We start from the raw sequence: 21,672 nt of genomic DNA, 5'->3' as shown, positions 1-21,672 counted from the left end.
GCGCATGTGACGCAAAATGGGTAATCCACGAACTCCCTTTGGAACCTTGCCGTCGTGCCCGGGAACTGTTCAGCCGGCGTGGAGTGCCGTCGTCGCCGGGCCTCGCGCTTGCGCTTGGCCTCCGTGGCACGATCGTCGTCCGTGGTGTTGGCCCGCCGGCGCCCTTTACATCGCTGGTTCTGTTCTCGGCGCAGGCTTTCCAGGTGAGCGATTTTCTCTTCTTTGGCAAGGAAGAGAACCTTAAGCACTCTATGCGGTAGAAGTCGAGGCGACAGTGGCTTTGCGGCGGTTGCGGACCCATTCGCGCTGCTGCGTACGTCGCCGCTCCTTCTGCAGCCAGTCTTCTTTCCCCGAAAGGGCGTGCGGCCGACCCATCCTAAGTCCAAACCGAGACTGATAAGAGCGTAGGAAACAGCGCGCAAAACAGACGAGGACGAAGAAACACACGTGACGAGCGCTCCGCTCGTTCCCGTCCTTCTTCTTTGTCGTCGTCCGTTTTTCGCGCTGTTTCCTACGATGAATTCCCACCAACGTGCCCAACTATCCATTCTGCTATGATAGCTGGAAAGGTTGGCGCCATCTACGAGCGACGGCAGCAACCAGACCGCTTGTGTGCTTGCCACGGTCGCTTATAGATGGCGGTAGCTGTCCAGGTAGGTTTGTGTCGACAGGCGTTTGATACCAGACACGATACTGGGGAACCTAGCCCTTAACAGCTCCGCTGTAAAATGCATTCAGCCGGCGGCACGGCACCCTCAGCGGCGGCCCTGAACAGCTCCAGCGTAACTTGCGGCGGCAGTGGTGCACCGCGGCAGTACACTGATCTACCACGTTACTGGTGGCCAGTCGCATGACTGCTAGTGGCCACTTTTCCACGGGCTATTGCGGGCGCCAACTACAAATTCTTTTCGTGCAGTAAAAAGAGCTCTAAAAATATTTGTTTTTTTCGTAGTAAATTTATTTTATGACATCCTTTTTTCATCCAAGCTGTTAAAAAAAACTTTTTTGCTCTTTCCATGTTTCTTTTAAAACGACAACACTGTACTGGCAGGCAATGACTAGGGTTAATTTGGTGTCTGAGGCCATGACCTTGCTTGCTTGTCAAGGCAGACTGAAGAGCTCGCAAGTGCAAAGGCAACACAGAAATATAATAGGCGCCGTGGCCAACCTTGTGGGTGATGACCAGCTCGTTGGAGCCGGGGACCAGCTCTGCCCCAAGCAACACCAGATCGACAGTGCCGCCCTCTAGTGGGGAGTGGGAGAAGCGGGAGGTGGGAGTGTGGCGTGGCCCTGGAAGCAACTCCTGGAGAGAGAGAGAGAGAGCACTCGGCTGGGGCACACTGGAGCACACCGGGAAGTTTGCTCCGTGCAAATGAGGCAACAATGAGTGCTCACGAGGGATGCGCAAACATCCAGAACGTTTGAATGTGCACCGAATATCTCCGCAGAATTGCATACCTCAAAACAGTTTAATATATAATCCGTCTCACTAAAACGCTAGAATGCAGCCAAAGCCACAGGGGAGAGAGTGTGTCCCAACCTTTTCAAGAGAAGGGAAAGGAGAAACAATGAAGAGAGGCTGGGATTCCCAGCCTTCCTCTCCTGTTCCTCCCCTGTAGCTTTGGCTGTACTGCACGGTTTTAGAGCAGACGGAATATAGATAGCTTCGTGAATTTCCCTGGTGTATCTATGAGAACGTTTTGCCAAAAGTCTTATATCGCTATACTGAGGAGAACTGCCACATCTGTCACAATGTAGAGCTTAGTGTCCCCAGGGAGCAGACTTTAAAGACAAAGAGCGTTCCTTAGCTCTTACATTTATGCACTTCCACATTTGCCATTGACCACAGACAAAGTAAAAATCTGGAATCTTGATAAGCATTAGGCATGTCCATGGAAAGAAATTTTTGAACACATTACTGCCTTCGTTCTACCCAGTTCTGTGTCCAGTCCTATAAGTCGTGCCCGACAACATATTGCCACGGGTGTTGCTGAGCGAGTGCGGGCCTGGCCAAATGGTTACCTTGCTCGGCTTTCGCACGGAGGCCCCAGGTTCGATTCCTGGAAGCAGAAGCTCCTTTTTTTTATTCTTTTAACTTGGCGTTCTCGTAAGTTCGAGAGCCTTGTCGTCTAATCGAGGTTTGAATGTTCTACGCGCCGAAAGTTCTACGCCGAATGTTCCAGAAACCCACGCGGGTATAAAAGATGCTCTGTGTGGCGGTCCGGGGTCAGTCTTCGCTTTTGCACTCCATCGTGCCACTCAGCCGACCTTCGACACCTGCGACGCTACCTCATTGTATTTTTTTTTTGTTAGGGGAACAAGTTTGCCCCTATTAAATGTTTAGTTTCCTACGGTGCTAACCGTCTCTCTGCCAATCATTTGTGACAAATATGACCATTTTCATGTCACCCGCCGTGACCCAAAGATGTGCCGGTCGTCTACACAAAGGCTTACTACGTGATTAGGACTGTGATCTTTTCCATGATTGTTTACTTCTTCAATTCACTCGTAATATTTTTTTTATGTCCCTATTCTAACACTTACTCAAAGAGAAACTGCAGCGTTTTTGTATTTGACGAAAAACACCGAAATCGACTTCATTTGGCCTCCAGGATCACGAATATCATGATTATTTTTCAATTTGGTGCACGGATGCAGCAGAAATTAATTTTTAAAGTACTGCTGAAGCCCCTCCTTCCCAGGGCGTGACGTCATACTAGGAGTTTTCCGACTCACTGCTCTCGCACATCTTCAGTGCCTGTCAAAGCTATGCACACACACTCTTGCAATTTTCAAAAAGGTCAGAAATAGATGTCACGACTGGCGTCAGTGCAGGAAAATATACCTGGCAAGCTTCCAATTGCACGGGCTGCCCACATGAGTGACACACGCTTGGTGGCCCAAAAATCCTAGAATGATGTCACGACTGGTCGGAGGTTTTTCGTGTTTTCTTGCGTTTCGTTACATCTCTGGGGAAAATAAACGTGATATTCAGATTCACAGGATAAAAAATGAAAGATGTTTACAACACCCTGTAATGCCGAATTAGAATGCAACTCTTGAGGAGAAGGAGGGGGGGTACGGAGAGGAGAGTATGCCCCTCTTCCCTCTCCTCCATTGTCCTCCTCCTTTCTTCCTCCTCCCTCCCTCCTCCTTTGTGACGTCACTCGTAAACCTCAAGATGTTGCACACAACGTCACGTGTGACGTCATTATGGGAAACGTCCCATCATGCAATGCGTGGTTGCGAGTGACGTCAGACGTAACCCTAATGACCCTGGTGACGTCACGTCTGACGTCATTATGGGAAACGTCCCATGATGCAACGCGGGGTTTTGCCGACGGGGACAGCGACGCCGCTCAAGCTGAAAACGAGCGCCTAAGAGCTGCGCTCTAAAATACGCCAGAGTTCACTTCTAACTCGTTTTTTTTTAAGATGTGTTTCAGCTTCCCTTTAACACAATGTGCATGGATTTTAACTTATTCAGAAAAAATTATTCTTCCACATTAAAATGGTACAGTTGGCATTCAAAAAGATTAGCACAAGTGATCAACGACCAGAACAGTAAAAGCGTCACATGCGGCACCGAGTAGTCACGAATATGCTAAGAGCGAGAGTGGTCGTGTCATTCCCACCCTTCACCTTTTGATCTCGCAGGTGTTTCAGAAGATAGTTCTCTTTCCCAAAGAATTCTTTTTTTGCTACGTCGGTACTGTCATCTATGTTCTTTGCCACTCTGACGTCTCAAAGATATCTCATGATGGTAAGAAGGTGAATAAAAAAGAAGTAATCACTGCTCTCAATGAGCGAGCAAAAGAAAAACCCCATATATGCACAGTAATGCATGACCGGCACCAGTGAAAGCCTGAGGCAGAGAAGCGGCATACTGAAAGTGTGCTTTGAAAATAGCTGCTGTCTGATGACCTCCCCCATGCTACAAATATGAAAACTGCCAAGTAATCTTGATCCCGCTGTGTTGGCATGATTGCAGCTCCCCATGCCCTCTCAGCAGCCCCACAATCGCTCATTTGGGCTATTTTTTTTAGAGCCGACTGTACTTCTTGCAGAAGGGGGAAAACATGCTGCAGGGCTAGCTCACTTTTCCTTTAAAGCAGACGGTCTAAATTCAGTCCTTGCCAGCAGCCACTGTTTGTAGACTTGACCATCTATTCTGGTAAGTTCCAGTCTAATAATGCCACTCGTAATACTAGCATGTGCTTGTACGGTACGACTTCAACTAGTAGCGGAAGTACACGAGAGGAAGCAATGTGACGACAGGCAAGCTAGTTTTGTTCCATATGCCGAATGCAAATTAACTTCCTTTGCTGGAAGAATTTTGCCTCACTATACATTCCTGTTGCTTTTACAGTCAGAGTCTGTGCCTGTTCGGTGAAAGCATTTGTGTTCTCACGTGACTTAAATGCCCGGCGTCGTAACCAAGCAAGAACACCCTTGTGCGATGGACTCACCAGGAGGTTTGTGCAGACCAGCCCCACGGCCGTGCCACCCTCCTTCTTGGCCAGTCCCTGGGCTAGGGCCATGTGCGCCAGGGGCACCCAGTCCCTGCGACCCCTCGCCGAATAGCCCCTGCCAGACCCAGGCACCTGCAACCGCATTACCCAGTTTGCCACATGAACAATATCTCAATTTCATTTTCTGAATGTCTTTCAAGGCAACTTTTTAGCTTATGAACAGCATGGCTAAGGGAAAAACAAAACTGTGGAATGGAGAGGGGGCTGCAAGAGGCCAACCATTGGACCCCTACTATGGCTGGCCACCTCTTATCAGCTTTGGTCACTTGCAGCTCAGGATACTTAAAGGGCCCATGAAATGATTTTTGGGCTGGTATAAATCACTTTAGATTGGGATTTTACTAATATAACGTCGTTCAGTGGGCCAAAAGAAAAAAGGTAGAAAGTCAAAAGCCTGACTTTCGGTACGAAAATTTGAAAACACAGTGGACTATTTCGTACCTCCTTCCCTTCGTAAGCTCTCTGCCTTTTCACTGTGATACATCCGCAATTCCCAAAGCGCGTCACCGGGTCCAAACGCACGTCACATGATACCAGACCTCCCTTATTCCCTTCACCTCTAAGCTGACATTGTGGTGGAGGCTACGCACTCGCCCAACCAATCAGCCGCCTCCCTTTCATCACCTGACCTCATTCTCTGCACGTTGGTATGCGCGAGAGAGCATGATCACATGGCAAAAGTGTGGCTGGCCCAACGAGCACGTAGCTTCCCCAGCACTGTCAGCTTCGGGGTGAACGGGGTGGGGAAAGCAACTTTTGTCTGAATTTTGAGCGACGGGCTAATCTTCTAGGGGGACAATTGCTCTGTTCGGGTATAAAAGTGAGATTCCAAGCAAGAGGGGACTCCCCTCTTTTCGTCTTCTTGAACTGTTTGGTAGAATGCGCGATTTATGAGTTGAAGAGGAAAGCTAAACAGGAAAAAGATGGAAAAGCGTTTTATGACCCCTTTAAAAAGAAGCCTCTATTCGACCATAAAAAGTAGTTTTGAATTGCCTTTTTTTAATGCAGAATGCATTATACGGCTAGCTCCTCGCAGCTCATGGTAGCACTCCCTAGTAACGCAAGAGAGCTTTGCCACTGTTTGGCTGGAACCTGTGTCCTTACTGATTCGACACGAATTCCAGCCGAACACTGACGCAACACCCGTGTCCAGTTTGCTTGCACCCAGTGCTCGCCTCTGGTGGATAATGTCAGAAAGAAAGAAGTGAATTCGAAAGCATGCCTGCATGCCTGGATGACCAGCCCTTCTTTGTGGCAGAGGTTCTCAGGACAAACCACACGAAGGAGCAAAGGCCACAAAAGCTTTTGTTTGTTTCCTAAAGGAAACATGCCTGGACTCTTGCAGGTAGAGAGGACGAACCTTGGTGTTCACGAAGAGCACCATGTTTATAGTGCTTGAGTCTTTACACCTTTTGTGCCATCCCCCTCACCCAGCACAAAGTGGCCGGACAATTACCCACATTAAAGGGGTCATGAAACAATTATTCAACTTTTTCCTTCTTAGCTTTTCTCCTCAACTCACAAATCGTGCATTGTACCTAACAGTTCAGGAAGACGGAAAGGAGGGACTCTCCCCTTGCTCGGACCCTTGTTCGTGTACCCAAAACTGCCATTCTTCCCCTAGAAGATTAGCCCGTCCCTCAAAACTCAGAAAAAAGTTGCTTTTCCCACCCCGTTCACCGCTTAGCTGACAGTGCTGTGGAAGCTACATGCTCCTTGGACCAGCCACACATTTGCCACGTGATCACACTACCTCGCACATACCTAAGTGCAGAAATAAGGGAAAGGTGATGAAAGGGAGGTGGCTGATTGGTCCGGCAAGTGCATAGCTTCGACCGCACTGCCAACTTATACGTGAAGGGAATAAATGAGGTCCGAAGACGTATCACACTGAAAAGGCAAAGAGCTTTCAAAGGAGAGAAGGTGTGAAATAGTCTGCTGTGTTTTAAAATTTTCGTACCGAAAATCAGGCTTTTGACTTTCTATCTTCTTTCTTTTGGCCCACGTAATGATATGCTATTAGTCAAATCCCAATCTAAATTCATTTATCCCAACCCAAAATTTGTTTCATGGGCCCTTTAACTTTTCCACCTTCCAGTTCTGTCCTACCTTCCAGCACTATGGCCCTGTTACTAAGAAAGTGAGTACATTCCCATGTATGATGGAAAAGTATGTTGGAGTTAAGAAGTAACAGAACAAGCGTGTGCCTTGAAGTGAACAGGGAGAAATGAAATAGCAGGGTCAAAGCTGGGGTGTGCAATGCAATAGACACAAACCTCACATTCCACTCTCGCTCGAGCACTATCTTTGGCAGGGCTTTCTTTCAGATGCTACATACCACAATGTTTGTGCCGCCAAGGCACGAAATGCGTGCCAAGTGTACATCTACTCAGTTTCAACGTGAAAGGAACGCGCTATACATTCCAAGTCACCACCGCCTTTGATGCAATAGTGCGGAAAAGGGGTGGGTTTCGTAGTGTCAGTTGCACGTCAACAAATTAAATAAAGAACCCTGTCGTATCAAAATCATTGGTGAAGGCCCGTTCACACTCTTGCGACTGCTTGCGACCTCTTAAACCTGGGTTCCTTAAAACTTCTTAAACCAGAGAACACACTGGCGCCATCTATTGGGAAGCAGTGTAAACTCGGCGGTCCGGCATATTTTTTTTTTATTTCTCGCGCAATATCCTTTCTTTTTTGGCTCAAAAAACTTTTGTCAATGTTATAAACGAGCCTTTCTATGGGTATTACGCACATTTGACCTCGGAAATCCCGCAAAACCTTCGCTCTTGTGAAATGCAGTTCTAGGGTCACCGCATAGATGGCGCCACAATGTCAGTGTGTTCATGAGGAATGTAGATACCAAATGGAGAAAGCGAACTAGAAAATTATCAAGCAAATATTTGGGAGGCAGTGGGGGTGCCAACCAGGAATTACGGGCTAAGAAAAGGATAAAAGAAACAGAGAAGGGTCTGTGGGAAACGGGTATGCAGACAAAACCAGCACTGGAGACGTACAGAATGTTCAAACAGGAAATTTGCAAAGAAAATATCTACGATAATTCTAGGGGAAGCTCTTTGTTGTTTGAGGCCAGGACAGGAGTATTGCGGACTAAGACGTACCGGGTTAAGTACCAGGAGATGGACACTTTATGTAGTGTGTGTGGGGAGCAGGAGGAAACGGCTGAACACTTAATACTTTTCTGTAAAGGGCTTCACCCAACAGTTAACAGTGACCGGGCGGATTTAATCGAAGCATTGGGTTTTAAAGACAGTGAAGGAAAAATAGACTTTACACGGGTAGAAATAACCAAGCGGAGGTTATCAGACTGGTGGCTAAAATCGAGGCAGGGGTGAGATTTAATCTTGGAATTCAAAACATATAATTAGATTTATAATGTTGGCTAGGTGGCGCAAGCCACCGCCCGATTCACAGGGTTTAGCCAGATCCATCCATCCATCCAACCGTTCCCTCATTCTAGAAACATTTAAGAAGTTGTAAGAGATCTCGTCTCACTCAGTCGTACTCGGTCGCAAGAGTGTGAACGGGCCTTGACACAAAACGAATTGTGTTTTGCTTTGCAGTGAGGTTGCACAGATGAACTTGGCATGCATTTTAAGGCTCGTTGACACATCATCGTGTGTAGCATCTGTGAAAGAAAGCCCTACAAGAGGTAGCACTCCTGCGAGTGTGGGACACAAAGTCTAGACATGAGTGCCGTGTCAATGTTCGGCCGTGGCTTGTCTTCATTCAGCCAGGATTTGAGTTCCAGCTGAACGCTGATGCAGCAGTCGCGCAATGTTCTTCCATTACATGAATGCGTCACGGGAAGTAACCAGGGGCCAGCTATTCAACATAACACTGTCCACGTCAAAAGACTTGAGAATTGCCTAAAATGTACATAGACTCAGATCGAGGCTTACTATCAAGAACCAACTATGGCATGCAAAAAACCAAACATACGCTACCCACTGCACTGAATGGCCTCTTTTCGCGAGACTCGGATATGGAATTACTAACTGCTAAATCCATACCCACTATTGATTTTTTAAATCTATTTTTAGCATACATTGGTTAATTACCTATAGTTGTGGGCATCATGTGCTTATATGTCTGCACAAACAAGTAGTGAAAATTGTGCATTAGAACCCGGGTCTGTAACATTTCTCTTGGGTTGTGTCATCGGTTGTACATATTCCCATGGATATTTGACACTCATTTGTTTTGTCCTTTACTTTAACTATAAATTGTACAGCTGTTGTTATTGTCCATGTTAGTAATGCACCCACACTTTCCTGTAGAGATCTGATCCTTCTCTCTGTTTCGTTTCTGCCCCTAATGCTAACATTTGTTGGGGCAGGAACTCTGTGAAGTCACACAAAAGTGGCATTTTCTTCTCAGTCCCCTCCAACTCTACTGGGGTAGTCAATAAAATCCAATTCAATCCAGTAGAACTTTCTCTAAATTACCCAACCACCGAGACGTGCACTGTGAGTTTAGTTACACGCAGTGCCCGTGCTGGCATCTGCAGCAAAACCTGTTCGAAGGGAAAAATAAATCACCTTGCATGCGCATTTGCAAACGCCTTTTTTTGGTTATTTGCTTTGAAGCTTTTATACAGACAAGATGAGCATGTGCAGCGTGTCTATGGTCAGCCACAAAAGATTACGAACCACGCGAGCCGGGGATGGGCTGCATTGCCATGCTACCTTGCAGCGCGGCACCTGTTGTTGAGGTCTGTAATGCCTGCATGTGTGTACTTTCAAACTCGCAGGCATGTCAACTCTCCTGCTTCCAGCCCAACGCCTTCTTATTCTCATAAATACGGCCGATGCCGGGCGCCACTTTGGTAACTGCCGCTGGCTGCCGTGCCATATCTCAATGACGCGATGAGTGGCAGAAGCCGCGATATCAACTTTATCTCCTGCCGTCCGGCATCGTATTCTTTTGCACAACTCAGCCGCCGGGAAAACAGCTATTCTAGACTGAATTCATACAAGCACACACTTTTGTGCAAACCGGCAAGACTTGGCTCGAGCACGTAGCCCTGGCTAATGCTTAGACACCAATTTACCGCACAAGTCACGCAGTGAGTGCACCAGCACGTCACAGGCTGGCCCACTCAGTACAACAAAGGCTGTCTTCACCCTGAGACAGACAGACATGTAGATACCCTAAGCCCTTCTGTCTTTTTCTTCCTTCATTTGTTTGTGTCAGAAGCTTTTAAGTTTTTAAAGATTTTTTAAAGATTTTTAAAGAAAACGTTTGCACTATACAATAAAATAACGCTTTTTAAATTAATTGTTGTCACTGATTGGTTGATAGAGCAGCAAGTGCAGACAAACTTAAAGGGCTTCTTAAACAAATAAGAAAAGAAAAAAGACAGAACGGCTGTTTTTCTGGCCGCCGAGCTGGGCAAAACGATACCATGCCAGACGGCGGGAGATAGAGTTGATATGGCGGCCTTTGCCGCTCAACACACCACTGAGATAGAGCTGCAGCACGTCCACCAATGGTGACTGCTGAAGTGGTGCCCGGTGCAATATTCGTGGGAATAAGAAGGTGTCGGCCGGAAGCGGGAGAGATGACATGCCCACAGGTACCAAAGGATGCACATGCACACACTACGGGTCTCGACAACAGGTGCCGCGCCGCAAGGTAGCGCAGTGATGCAGCTTGGGCGGCTAAAGCACGGCTCGCGTGATCCGTAGACTTTTGTCGCCAGCCGTACCTATACGTTACCGGCATTCTCCTTAGTGCTTGGATAATTTTGCAAAAAATCTACACAGTATAGATTTTTACTGCTAATACTGCAAGAAACTATGGAAGAGGAGGCAATGAACGTGCGTGGGGACATCAGAGCGCCAAAATCTGGTTGAAATGACTAGAGGGTAGACGCAAGGCTAGTCGCCTTTGCCTCTGCTCCCCGTTCAAACATGTTCAAACCATGAGTAGAGGCAAACGCGGCCAGCCTTTGCATCTACCCACTATCCTTCCAGTTCAAGCTCGGTGCTCCAATGTCTCTGTGTGCTCTAATCTCCTCCTCTCCCTCGGTTTCTCGCCATATTTGATTCGAGCCGCTCGGCAATCGGGCGAGATCGAAGTGCATTTTCTGACCGTCTGGGAAGCGTCCTCTCGTGCCAGCAGCAGAGTGATCTTGCGACAGCGCACGGGGGCCGGCAGCTCACTGGTCAGGTGCAGCCCCAGGGTGACCTCACTCCCAGCGGTCCAGCTGCCGCCGCCCGGCACCGAGACCCGGTCCAGGCGTACAATGCCCTCAGACTCCAGTGTCAAGGGGCCGTCCCCTGTCACAATACATTCCACCGTCGTACGCTCCGAGGATTTGAGCGAATTTCCGACAGACAGATTTGAGGTTTTTCGGTGATGACCCCACACTTTTTCAGCATTAATCGTTATTGGCAAGGTTTTGCGGTGCGTCCCGCATGCATTTTGCGTACGTACGTTGTGGCCCACTTGATATGGCAGAAAAATGTCCTCGCTAAATTTAGCGGGGAATCACTGAGTCATGACGTTGAGGCATCGTAGCGTCAATTGATGCCTTTGCACGACGTCGCAATTTCCCTCCTTAATTGAGCCGCTAAATCTAATTGAAACGCGGCAGTGTAGCTGTGTGCGGGAGCGTGCGGCGCGCCGGCTCTTGCCGCAGTTTATTTGCAGGACACGGCAAGGAACTGGGAATTTTTTTTGAGGGCAGCACAGAAGCGTCTTAATTTGTCCTTTTAAATAGACACTGAACTCCCCAGAAACATTTTTTTTAAAGCACCTGGATAGAACACACACGTCACAAAATAAATCCCCCTCCCCCCCCCCCCCTTTCCCAACACAAACATACGATCCAAACTTAACCACGGCCGCCGCTGGGCAAGTTCCCGCACCAAGCGGAAGAAGACACGAAACCTCCCTGCATGGTGAATGTCACGGCTTTCGAAAGTGTAGGCCCTGGATGGGGGAAACACTATGGTTCCCTTGCAAGAGGGTGTGGAGCAAGGTCCCCGGTGCACGCGGCCCGACCTGCCTTTACACTGAGTCGGAACTTTAGGTGAGGTGGCTGAACGTTACAGCCTACGACCATCTCGACTGCAGTCTAAGGAAACAAACCCGAAAGATACCCAAGAGTTTTTACCCAATTATTGTGACAATCAGTGTTCCGAGAGGCTCGGTTCTGATAACTGCATTACCGGAGGCAATATCCCTTCGCTACGCGTGGTGTATGAATGCAGAATGCGTTTTAGGGCTGGTCTCCAGGCATAGAGCATCACGAATTGTCGTAATGAAAATGCAATAACATGACTGGTCCTCACAAAAGACCGTGTCCCCTGCCAGGAATCGAACGACTGACCTCTTGTTCAGTATTTCTCTGCTTCACTAGAAGAGTGGCCTTGATTGGCACGGTTATATTGCCATATACACATACTTGTGTTGCCACAAAAGATTTTCAAATGGTGGAAGACCGTAAAATAAACTATGCACATTGTCTTCCAATCTGTAAAATTAAGATGCATTTAAATTGTCTTCTGAGGTCTTCTCGATTACCACTGCCAATTTTCTTCTCTCAAATTCTTTGCGTTTTCCAGGTTTCCCTGAATATTACTATTAAATTTCCCGGCCACTACAAAAGAAGAAAATGCGTAGGATGGGGCTGTATGGCTGTTCAAGCTGTTCTCATTTAAATCTGGTGAATTGAGTGGTGGCTTATGCTGTCACTTGGCGTGAAGGCCATCCAGGCAACCGCATGCCACACCCTCTTGCCTCGTTGCATGCCACTGTGCCGCCCACATCGGTCGTTTTCCCCGACTTCAGAAATTGTCTGGAGATTTCCCCGACAATTCCTTGACTTTTCCAGATGTTCATAAATTCCCTAACAATTCCAGGTTTTCCAGGTTGGTAGACACTGTTCAATTTTGTTCATGTTTCTATATAGATGTAATGCAAGAGAAAATGACCCACGGAAAGCAATGTACCTTTATATGTGGCATACTTCCGGATTGCAACGACAAACTAGACACCTCTAAACCAACACACCAATGGCAGTCAATAACCTACGGGCTATCCCTTTTCCCCAAAGGATGCTTCTCTGAGGAGGCAGTACAGTAAAAGCAGTTCCCTACTGGGCCTACCGACCAGAGTCCCTGAGGGCCCCCATGTGCTGGCAGACGTCTGCCAGGTGGGCCAGCCGCTGCTCCCTGCCCAGGCCCGGGTGGCAGGCCAGCTGGGCACTGGTCCTCAGGAACTTGCCCCACTGGGTCAGCTCTAGGTAGCACCTGCACACGTCAGGCGGGCCACTCTTCACAAACATTGTCCGGCAGAGCGGCTATACTCCAAATATCACTCGGACAGATTTGACTCGCTCCCCATGGCCATATCATGTGACAACACAGATCACAGGGCTCATATAATAATACTGAGGGAAAAGACCCATGCATTTCAGCTGCTTTGAAACAGTGGGGCTTAGACATGGACATCGGTGGTCTCGATGGGCCAGTCGCCGGTGACGCTTAATATACACAAAAAAGTGGAAAACATCACTTGCCTGTTTTGGGGCGTTCCAGCCTTTATTTTGTAGTAGTAAAACACTGGCATCAAGCATTATCACATATTACAGCATATAAGCCAACCTTTTCAGAAATAGGTATGTCAAATTAGAGTATCTCAAAAATAAATATTTAAAAAAAAAAACTTTCAGCCTTTCCGCTCTGGTGAAGAAGGAAGACCAACGAAGCTGTACTTTGATGGGACGACCTCAAGGACGACGCCCAGAAGACGACGTCTAGGACAACCTCAAGGACGACGTCTAGGACAACCTCAAGGGCGACGCCTAAGACGACCTCAGGGACGACGTCTAATACGACCTCAAGGACGGCGTTTAGGATGACCTCAAGGACTACTTCTAGGATGACCTCGAGGACAACACCTAGGACGACCTCAAGGATGATTTTTAGGAGGACCTCTAGGACGACCTCAAGGACGACTTCTAGGACGACCTCGAGGACAACCTGAAGGACGACGTCTAGGACGACCTCAAGGACGACTTCTAGGATCACGCCTAGAGAAATTCAGTTTTTCCACTCTGGTAAAAACCAGAGTGGAAAGGCTGGAAAGGTTGTCGCCATCTATGAGCGAGGCCAACAGGCCGGTTGTCTGGTTGCCGCCGTCGCTCATAGATGGCGGTAGCTGTCTAGAGTTTTGTGTCAACATTTGTTTGGTACCAGACAGAATCCTGGGGAACCTAGCCCTTAACAGCTCTGCTGTAAAAATATTTCTTGAAAAAACTTTTTTTTTTTTATTGGTCAGAATTGGGAGGGGCTGATTTATATTGTAGTATATATATATAAACAGAAGTTCACAAGCACTTGAACACTTTCAACTCACCACAGAAAAACAAACACTCCTAACCTATGGTCTGCTTTCTTTTTTCGCCTTCCTGTTGCTCTCATATTCATTTTCCTAGGACCAATGATATCAACACATAAAATTTACTGCACTCTGCTCTCGTTTTTACCCTGACACAGACTGAGCATTGCTCAATGTGAGTGGTTTTTCAAATGCCAAGGTACAAAACCCCTTATGTGGAGCGAGATCGAAGAAATCTTGGAACGTGGTCAGTGATGCATCGGACAATATTCCGGTCAATTCAGCTTCGTCAAATCTGTCGCCTCTCTTCTGCATTTTTTGCAAAAGCAGGGGGAGGCTAGACCTCAGTGGAAGTCGTCAATTGTAACATCTGGTCAGTAGGGGCGTGCAAACATCACTTCAAATAAAATAGCACAGTGTCATCACTAGCTTCAACATCGTAAGAAGAGTCGGTATGCAATGCCACTCCCTCGCATTGTGAAGAGTGGTAACAACGCAGCGCCATTAGGTTCGAATCACCATTCACACACCTTTACCTGTTAGAACTGGCTGACCGAGTTTTAACGATGCAAATTGTGGGGTATGTGGTACTTCGGTGCTTGGTGAACCTGTCGTACTGTTCAAGTTTTGGAATTTGTACTTTGTACAGTTGAACCTGTGGAGGTCAAAGAATACAACAGATGGCAGATGATGACTGCCAGCATAGACCGATGTTCGTAGCCGCTTCATTGCAACCTTCCTTGGGGTTCTATCACTATACCAGTTCCTAGTTCTCAAGGCATTATAAGTAGCACAAAAGGTAATGAAGTCAACAGGAATCAGAAATATGTTCACTATACTACCCGAATTGGCAAAATCCATTTATTTATTTATTTACTGAAGATCATAATCTGTGAGCCATTGCAGGAGTGGATGGTTATTTATAAACTTGGATGTTTAGCAGGACACATCCGACTCAACAGCACTAAGTCGTGTTCATAGGTAATCACATCAACAAAGACGTCGAGGGATGGACACAGCTCAATGAAGCAGTAGGGATAAAGCTTTACTTGATCTAAAGGCTTCTCCTGAAATGAATATGGCTGTTTGTGCGAACTTTGCTGGATGCAGTGCTGGGGCCTGGGAGCTTCTCCAACAAAAAAAATGAGGAAAGAATGATGGAAGAACCAAGAAAGAATGAAGAAAGGGCAACAAAAGAGTGACAGAAGAATAAAGAAAGATGACAAAAGAACAAATCTAGAGCAACAAAAGGATAACAGAAGAATGAAGGAAGAATGATGGACAAACAGGTAGGGCAACGGAAGCATAACAAAATAATGTAGCAAAATGAGAAAATAACAGATGAGATGAAAGAACGAAGGAAGGGCAATAGAAAATATTGGAAGAACGGAGGCAAAATGATGAAAGAACAAAGGAAGGGCAACGAAAGAATAACAGAAGGATGATGACCCACCTGCAGAGCTCCTGCTGGGTCTCCAGAGCCAGCCGGGTCCAGCCCTCGTCCGACTGCGTGCGAAGAAGGTCTGTCAGGAAGGGCACCGCACGCTCAGGCTGCCCCAGTCGGCTGCAGGGAGCAGGTGCAAAGCATGGAGTGAAGGAGACATCCCACGTAAGTTCCCATTTAAATTACTGGGCTTTCTGGGATCACGCATTATGGCGAGGCTCCCCTCCACACTAGGAGAAAGAAAGAATTAAAACTTGTCTCGATCATGCTGATAACCCGGGGAGCAGAGTCTGTCGTGTGCGAGTTAGGCGTGCATTATAATTCGCCACACTTCGGCTTGGTTACGGGGAGCTTTGGGAGGGTTTCAGACATGCCGTACACACGACACATGCTTGTGTTCTCCCGATCCCTTACAATGATGAAGACAAGCATTTATTCGGAAGTGGAGCGTGTCACGAGCATGTTTCAATAAGGGTGCCAAACCGAAACTCAGGTTCAGCTTTGGAGCAGAAAAAATAACGGTTCAAACCCGTTTTAATTGGTTCACATAACGGTTCAAGGAAAAGTAATAAATTTAACCAAATATTCGCACACCTCTACTGCCATGAAGTGGATAAAATAGGCGCTCATTTCTTGATCTTGTGTACTCCATCTGTCTATAGGAATGATCTTCAAAAATTCAAGACGTGTCATGGGACTGGTTACCAACCTTTTATTCACCAAACACGAAATTATTAGGGGTGTGCGAATATTCGAAATTTTGAATATCAGTCGAATATTTTCCTTATTCGAAACATATTCAATTCGAAAATTGCATATTCAGAATTTCCTGAATATTCAGTCACTGCGAATATTCGGTAAAAACGGCAAATATTTGCACAAACTGCGAATATTCGAGCAAGTAAAAAATAATCTGCCTGCCACGCATTCCCCTATGAATGTGTTTATTCACTGGGAAATGCATATGTTGTGTGTGTTATTGATCTGCTCTGTTTCCATCCATCGATAGCGGCAAGACAGGATCAGTTTCGGTTTCTTTTTCACCAAGCCCTTTGTTGTGTGGCACTTTTATAGCAATATGTGATGTAATTGCACGTTCTAGAAATTGATACAGTAAAATAAACCTCGAGAGTGAAATATAAATATAAAATAAATCTCGAGAGTATTATCTAATATAAATGTTTGAAAATTAAAAACAGAAAAAGCTAGGTGCGAGCAGAACACTGCATCGCCATCGACAACAACTCCTGCCACTCCCGCGCAGTCGAAACGTAAACTGCCATGGTTCGAGCGAGCCTGTTTCGCGCACACCGTGCAGCTGGCGATCAGCGATGTGAGGATGCGAGTCTCTCAACAAACTGTGCAAGGCGAGATGGATTGTAGAACATTACAAGCATAGCTCTAGTGTGCAGAAACGACTGGACGATCTGCATACGCAGCTAAACAAAGACGTGCGCCATGTTGTCCAGGACGTTGACACAAAATGGAATAGTCAGTACCTCGTGCTCTCCAGGCTCCTCAAACTCAAAGAAGCAATCACATTTGAGCTTGCCACTTTGGACTGTATCATAGATGGCTTTAACACTGCCGAGTGGAGGTATGCAGTGGAGTTTGTAGAGGCATTGATGCCCTTGTTTGATGCAACTGTGATCACAAGTGATGAAAAGTACTCCTCATTGCCATGTCCAATTCCAATTATTTTTTGGAATTCTGCATTGCCTTCACGGTTGCAAAAATAACTCGGGATTTGCTGAAAATCTAAAAAAATGTATCAAGACTCGCTTGGCGGAGTGTGACTTTGATGAAGTGGCCAGCCTGGCCATGTTTCTTGACTTTCGTTTTAAAGTCGCAGTTCATCTGGCATCTGCCCATATGATCTGGCTGAAAGACCTTCGACAAGGGAGCTCCAGTCAGCTGTTGTGGGACCAAGTGGGGACACTGCCATACAAGCGTCGTCTTCGTGTCCACTTGTTGCATCCAGTGTATGGAACGCTTTTGACCATCTAGTGATGAACAAGGAGAAGACTCAGTTGGCATCTGCCCCAGAGAGGGAAGTTATAGAACACGCCGAGAAGCCTCTTCTGGACAGGGGCAAAGGTCCTTGCGAGTGGTGGGGGCGCACTGTCCACTTCAAGTTCCCGCATTTAAGCAAACTCGCTCAGAAGTACTAGGCCATCCCCGCTACATCAGTCCGGAGCGAAAGGGTCGTTTGTACTAGCCGAAATGTTGTCACGGCGCATAGGGAGCGCATACTTTCTAAACACGTTGAGCAGCTAATTTTCTTACATGATAATTTTTAATGGGTGCATTACTAGAAGCATCTTTAGCCTGCTGCAGCCCAGTAAAATGCAGTGGCATTGATTTATTTTAAAATGGAAATAAAGCCTGCTGTTACCTCTTGTTTTGCAATTTATTATTAATAAACACATATTCGATATTCAAACTCAGTTTTTTTCCTTATTCATAATCGATTCGTATTAGAAAATTTCAATATTTGCACATCCCTAAAAAATATATCTACTGCAAGAATGGACGAGTGCCTCTCTGAAATTGTTACATGCACATGCCATATCAATTTTATTGATGTGCATGCTCTGCCTTGGTTGTGTGAAATGACCAGAGCAGGGGCGAGACAGGTGAAACAGGTTTTGGAGCAATTTTTGGAGCAGAAAAATCAGGATTTTGGAGCAGCTTAGGAGCACAAAATTCTCGTTTCGGAGCAGCAGTTTATGCATTTTGGAGTAACTTCGAAGCACAAAAATCTGCAGTTTGGAGCAGATTAGGAGCAGAAAATGTTAGAGCAGCTTATCAGCAATTTAAATCATAAAAAATCTTATATAAATCACATAAATCAGATTGTTCTTTCTGAATTGTTAATTTTGTCCACCCTGGTTCCAATAAGTCATCAGCGCTGATACACACCGAGATAAAATATAAAAGAAAAAAGAAACGGAAAAGGCAAACGCGAGTTTTATGCGCAAAGATGAGGCTTGCTGCAAAGTTAGGTGGGTACCAGATACCTCAAGCTTATACGAACTGGTGCCAAAGCGCAATTGTAGTGCAAAACTTTTTAAAGCGGCGATTCGAGAGCATGGAGAGGGAAGCACGGTTTACTACAACCACACATCGATCGGACGCTCGTAGAAAGCATAAGCAGATGGAAAAAGCCCCCCACAAAAGTGAGTCACAAGGTAAATATTGAATTGGTAGAAAAACTATAAGCACTACATGCACGCTAAATACAGGTGTGTGACTGATGAATTTGATTGCTCACGCACACGTGTGTGACCGAAAGTACTCACGGCGACGGCGACGCCCATTTTGACGAGATTACGGACACGAATGAACAATTACACAATGGAGGCGCTCAATAGCACTTTTAAAAAAAAGTTTACTCTCAAAACGAAAGAAATACTTAGGTTTGCTCATCTTGATAGCCTGTGCGTCGTACCTCCCGCGGCTAGACAGCGAGACCGCGTGACAGCGCACCGTTAGCATGCAGTCACGATTGACAGCGGAAAGAGGTAGGAAAATTGGGAAAAGATCACGTATCATAGGTATAGAAGGGTACTACAGCTGAAATCTTTGAATATGGCAGTTGCTTGCGCCACCCTGTAACCGTGCCGTGTACTTTACTACAACGAGATTGAATGTTGCCAACCAAGCTCTCGTTTTCCGCTAAATCTAGTGTTGCCGCAAACTTTTTTTTTTGTTTTTGAGTTACTTTGGCGCAGTGTGGCGCAATTTCGACAGATTTCACATTTCTGGCGCAACTAAGAGCAGAAAATTCGGTTTGTATCAAAATGGTGCAATTGGCGCAGTTATCACACCCCTGCCAGAGGAAAACACCACCTGCTTGCACTTCTGTAGTAAATTGCAGCGCGATACATTGAGAAACCGATTTTTGCGGGCCGTCTGAAGTGCCTTAAAAAGCGTTCGTTTAAAAGCTGTAGGAACACTCCGGCGTCCGCTCACATGTAGAGTTCAGCCATGTCCTTGCCCACCAGCCTTGCCGACCGGATGCGGCCCAGGTGCTTGAAGGTGATCATGGTGCGCTCCGACAGGTTCTGCAAGGGTGAGGGGGACCCCCGGGTGAGGGCCCCCGCCACCTCATCCGCTCGTCCTCACCAGGTAATGCTTGAGGAAGGACTCCCTGGACGACAGCGCCTCCCGCACCTGGCTGTGCGGCGACTGCACCTCCGGCTCTGCACCTGCGGAGAGAGAAAAGATGTGCTCATTAAGGCCGACACAACGGTGAATCAACAACATCGACACCAAGGCGACACGGACCTGGGACACAGAAAGAGAAATTAAATATAAAGGCTAGGGCATTTTATACATGAGCAGAGGTGGACTTTGCATTTTGCCACCCTAAACGGATTTTAAAGGTGTATCATGGCACGCTCACAATCGCTCGGGACACATCATAGAGTCATTATAATGTACGCTAGAGGTTCAACTGGCGCTAGTGTCTATGCGACTTTCGGGAGGCAAATTGAAGCAGACAGCAACCAGTCAACTTTTGCGGTGCTCCCATGCATTCCTATGGGAAAACGCGCGTGAATTTCGTCTCTTCGCCGGAAAATAACAGAAATAAATTTTATTATTTCGGTTGTACCGGATAGTATGTATCTTTATTAATATTGTAAAAATACAATTGCTTTAATTACAGCATTTTTCTTTACCGTTGAACGATGTTATGCTTCGCTATATTTCAGGCCCAAACCTCTGTTCCATGGCAGGTATGTAAAAACGAGCGACGATTCTGAGCTACCTAACGATCGAAAGGAATGTAGAGTGTGTTCAAAGTTCGCTAGCATTCCGGTGGCACTTATATATTGCTAATATGCCCGTCCTGTCACTCTACGAATATGACTCCGTCGTGCATCTTTACGATCGGTTAAAGAACATTTGAATGTAAAAAATAAAGCATGTGGGCTGCGAAAGGTGTGTCTTTTTATTATCTCTTATGTCAGGCAGTTTTTATCGGGCACCTGTTCTCCGACTTCTCCCTATTTGTAAAGGTTTGGAGCGTGCTGTTGATGATTTGAACCCAGAACATGCATCTTCGCACATATTCATGGGCAGAAAAAAATAAAGCAGTACTTATTTATTGCAAATCATACTATATTACGTGGCTTTCAATTTATTTTGATCGCCTTCATGCACAAGGAGTTACTTATCCAGTGTTACTGCATAGTTTTTGCCGTCTTTCTTGGTTTTACACATGTCCTTCGTTCGTTTGACACGTATATCCCCCACGCAAAAAGCGCCGACGCCGTGTTCGCGCTAACAGTGTCCGACAGTGCACACAAATACATGTACAAAACCGTTTTAGCACCGTTTTTCATGCCACGAATTTCAAATAAAAATGCCGTAACTGACCAATTATTTCGTCTGCGTGACTGAGATATGTTCCAATGTGCCTAGTGCATATGAAATATTCGTGATATTTGCTTTTGTAATCGAGCGAAGCGAGAAAATGCACTCGTTTTTTCCCATAGAAATGCATTACCGGAAGTCAATTTCGGACTGGTTGCAGTCTGCTTCGATTTGCAGCAGCACACTAGCGCCAGTTGAACCTCTAGCGTACATTATAATAACTCTATGGGGCACATACTCTGCTCTAGGACTCGTCCCTTGCCGACTGCCACTCAAAAGCTCCGTGGCTCCGTTTGGGTTCTGCGATTCTTTTTGATTTGGAACTACTAAAATGTATGATGTGTTTTTAGTGAGGGTGACTGAGCAGAAACGTAAGACGCAAGATTGAGACACAAAAACATTATGATGAAGAGATTGATACGGAGTGTCGTCATCGAAGTGGAGCTCCCTCGCGGGTGGCACCTTATTCCCACTGGCTGGCGTAAGTGATCACGTGGCCACAAAAACAACCAGTGGCATTCCCGTCCGAAGTCGCGACACGTGTCTTGGTAGATGAACGATTGCACCGAAATTTAGGACCTAAAAATGTATTTTATGTAAGAAGGCTCGTTCACACACGTGCGACTGCTTATGGCAGAGCGCCTTAAAACTTCTTACAATCTCTTACGACGATAGAACACAATGGCACATTGGCGCCATCTATGCGGTGACCCTGGAACTGCGGTTCACTAGAGCAAAGGTTTTTGCAATATTTGCGAGGTCAAATGTACATACAGTATTTACTCGAATATAAGTCGACCATGAATATAGGTCAATGGCCTTATATTAAACTCGCCCAGAATAAAAAAAGATAATTCAAATATACCGTAACACACCGTGGAAGCGCCCACTTCGTTCAAGTGCCAACTATTATCATCTCCGAAACTTGGGAATTCTGAAAAT

The 21,672-nt window shown here is 46.4% G+C and overlaps 1 protein-coding gene across 1 annotated transcript in view; it reads right to left on the bottom strand.

The window, feature by feature from the left end:
* Nucleotides 1–19,710, bottom strand: part of LOC115322760 (trafficking protein particle complex subunit 10) — a 59,199-nt gene extending 39,489 nt beyond the window's left edge. Inside the window, exons 1-8 of the mRNA XM_042291477.1 lie at nt 19,704–19,710; nt 19,477–19,559; nt 19,324–19,415; nt 15,358–15,468; nt 12,675–12,814; nt 10,650–10,837; nt 4,470–4,604; nt 1,169–1,303 (exon numbers count right to left, since the gene is read on the bottom strand). Of these exons, the coding sequence (XP_042147411.1) occupies nt 1,169–1,303; nt 4,470–4,604; nt 10,650–10,837; nt 12,675–12,814; nt 15,358–15,468; nt 19,324–19,415; nt 19,477–19,559; nt 19,704–19,710 (891 nt within the window). The remainder of the gene's footprint in view (nt 1–1,168; nt 1,304–4,469; nt 4,605–10,649; nt 10,838–12,674; nt 12,815–15,357; nt 15,469–19,323; nt 19,416–19,476; nt 19,560–19,703) is intronic.
* Between the last annotated feature and the right edge of the window lie 1,962 nt (nt 19,711–21,672).

This window comes from Ixodes scapularis, unplaced genomic scaffold (assembly GCF_016920785.2).
Source record: "Ixodes scapularis isolate PalLabHiFi unplaced genomic scaffold, ASM1692078v2 PGA_scaffold2__306_contigs__length_199485367, whole genome shotgun sequence".
Lineage (NCBI taxonomy): Eukaryota > Metazoa > Arthropoda > Arachnida > Ixodida > Ixodidae > Ixodes > Ixodes scapularis.
Note: the sequence above shows the minus strand (reverse complement) of the source record. Positions and strands in the feature narration are given on the sequence as shown.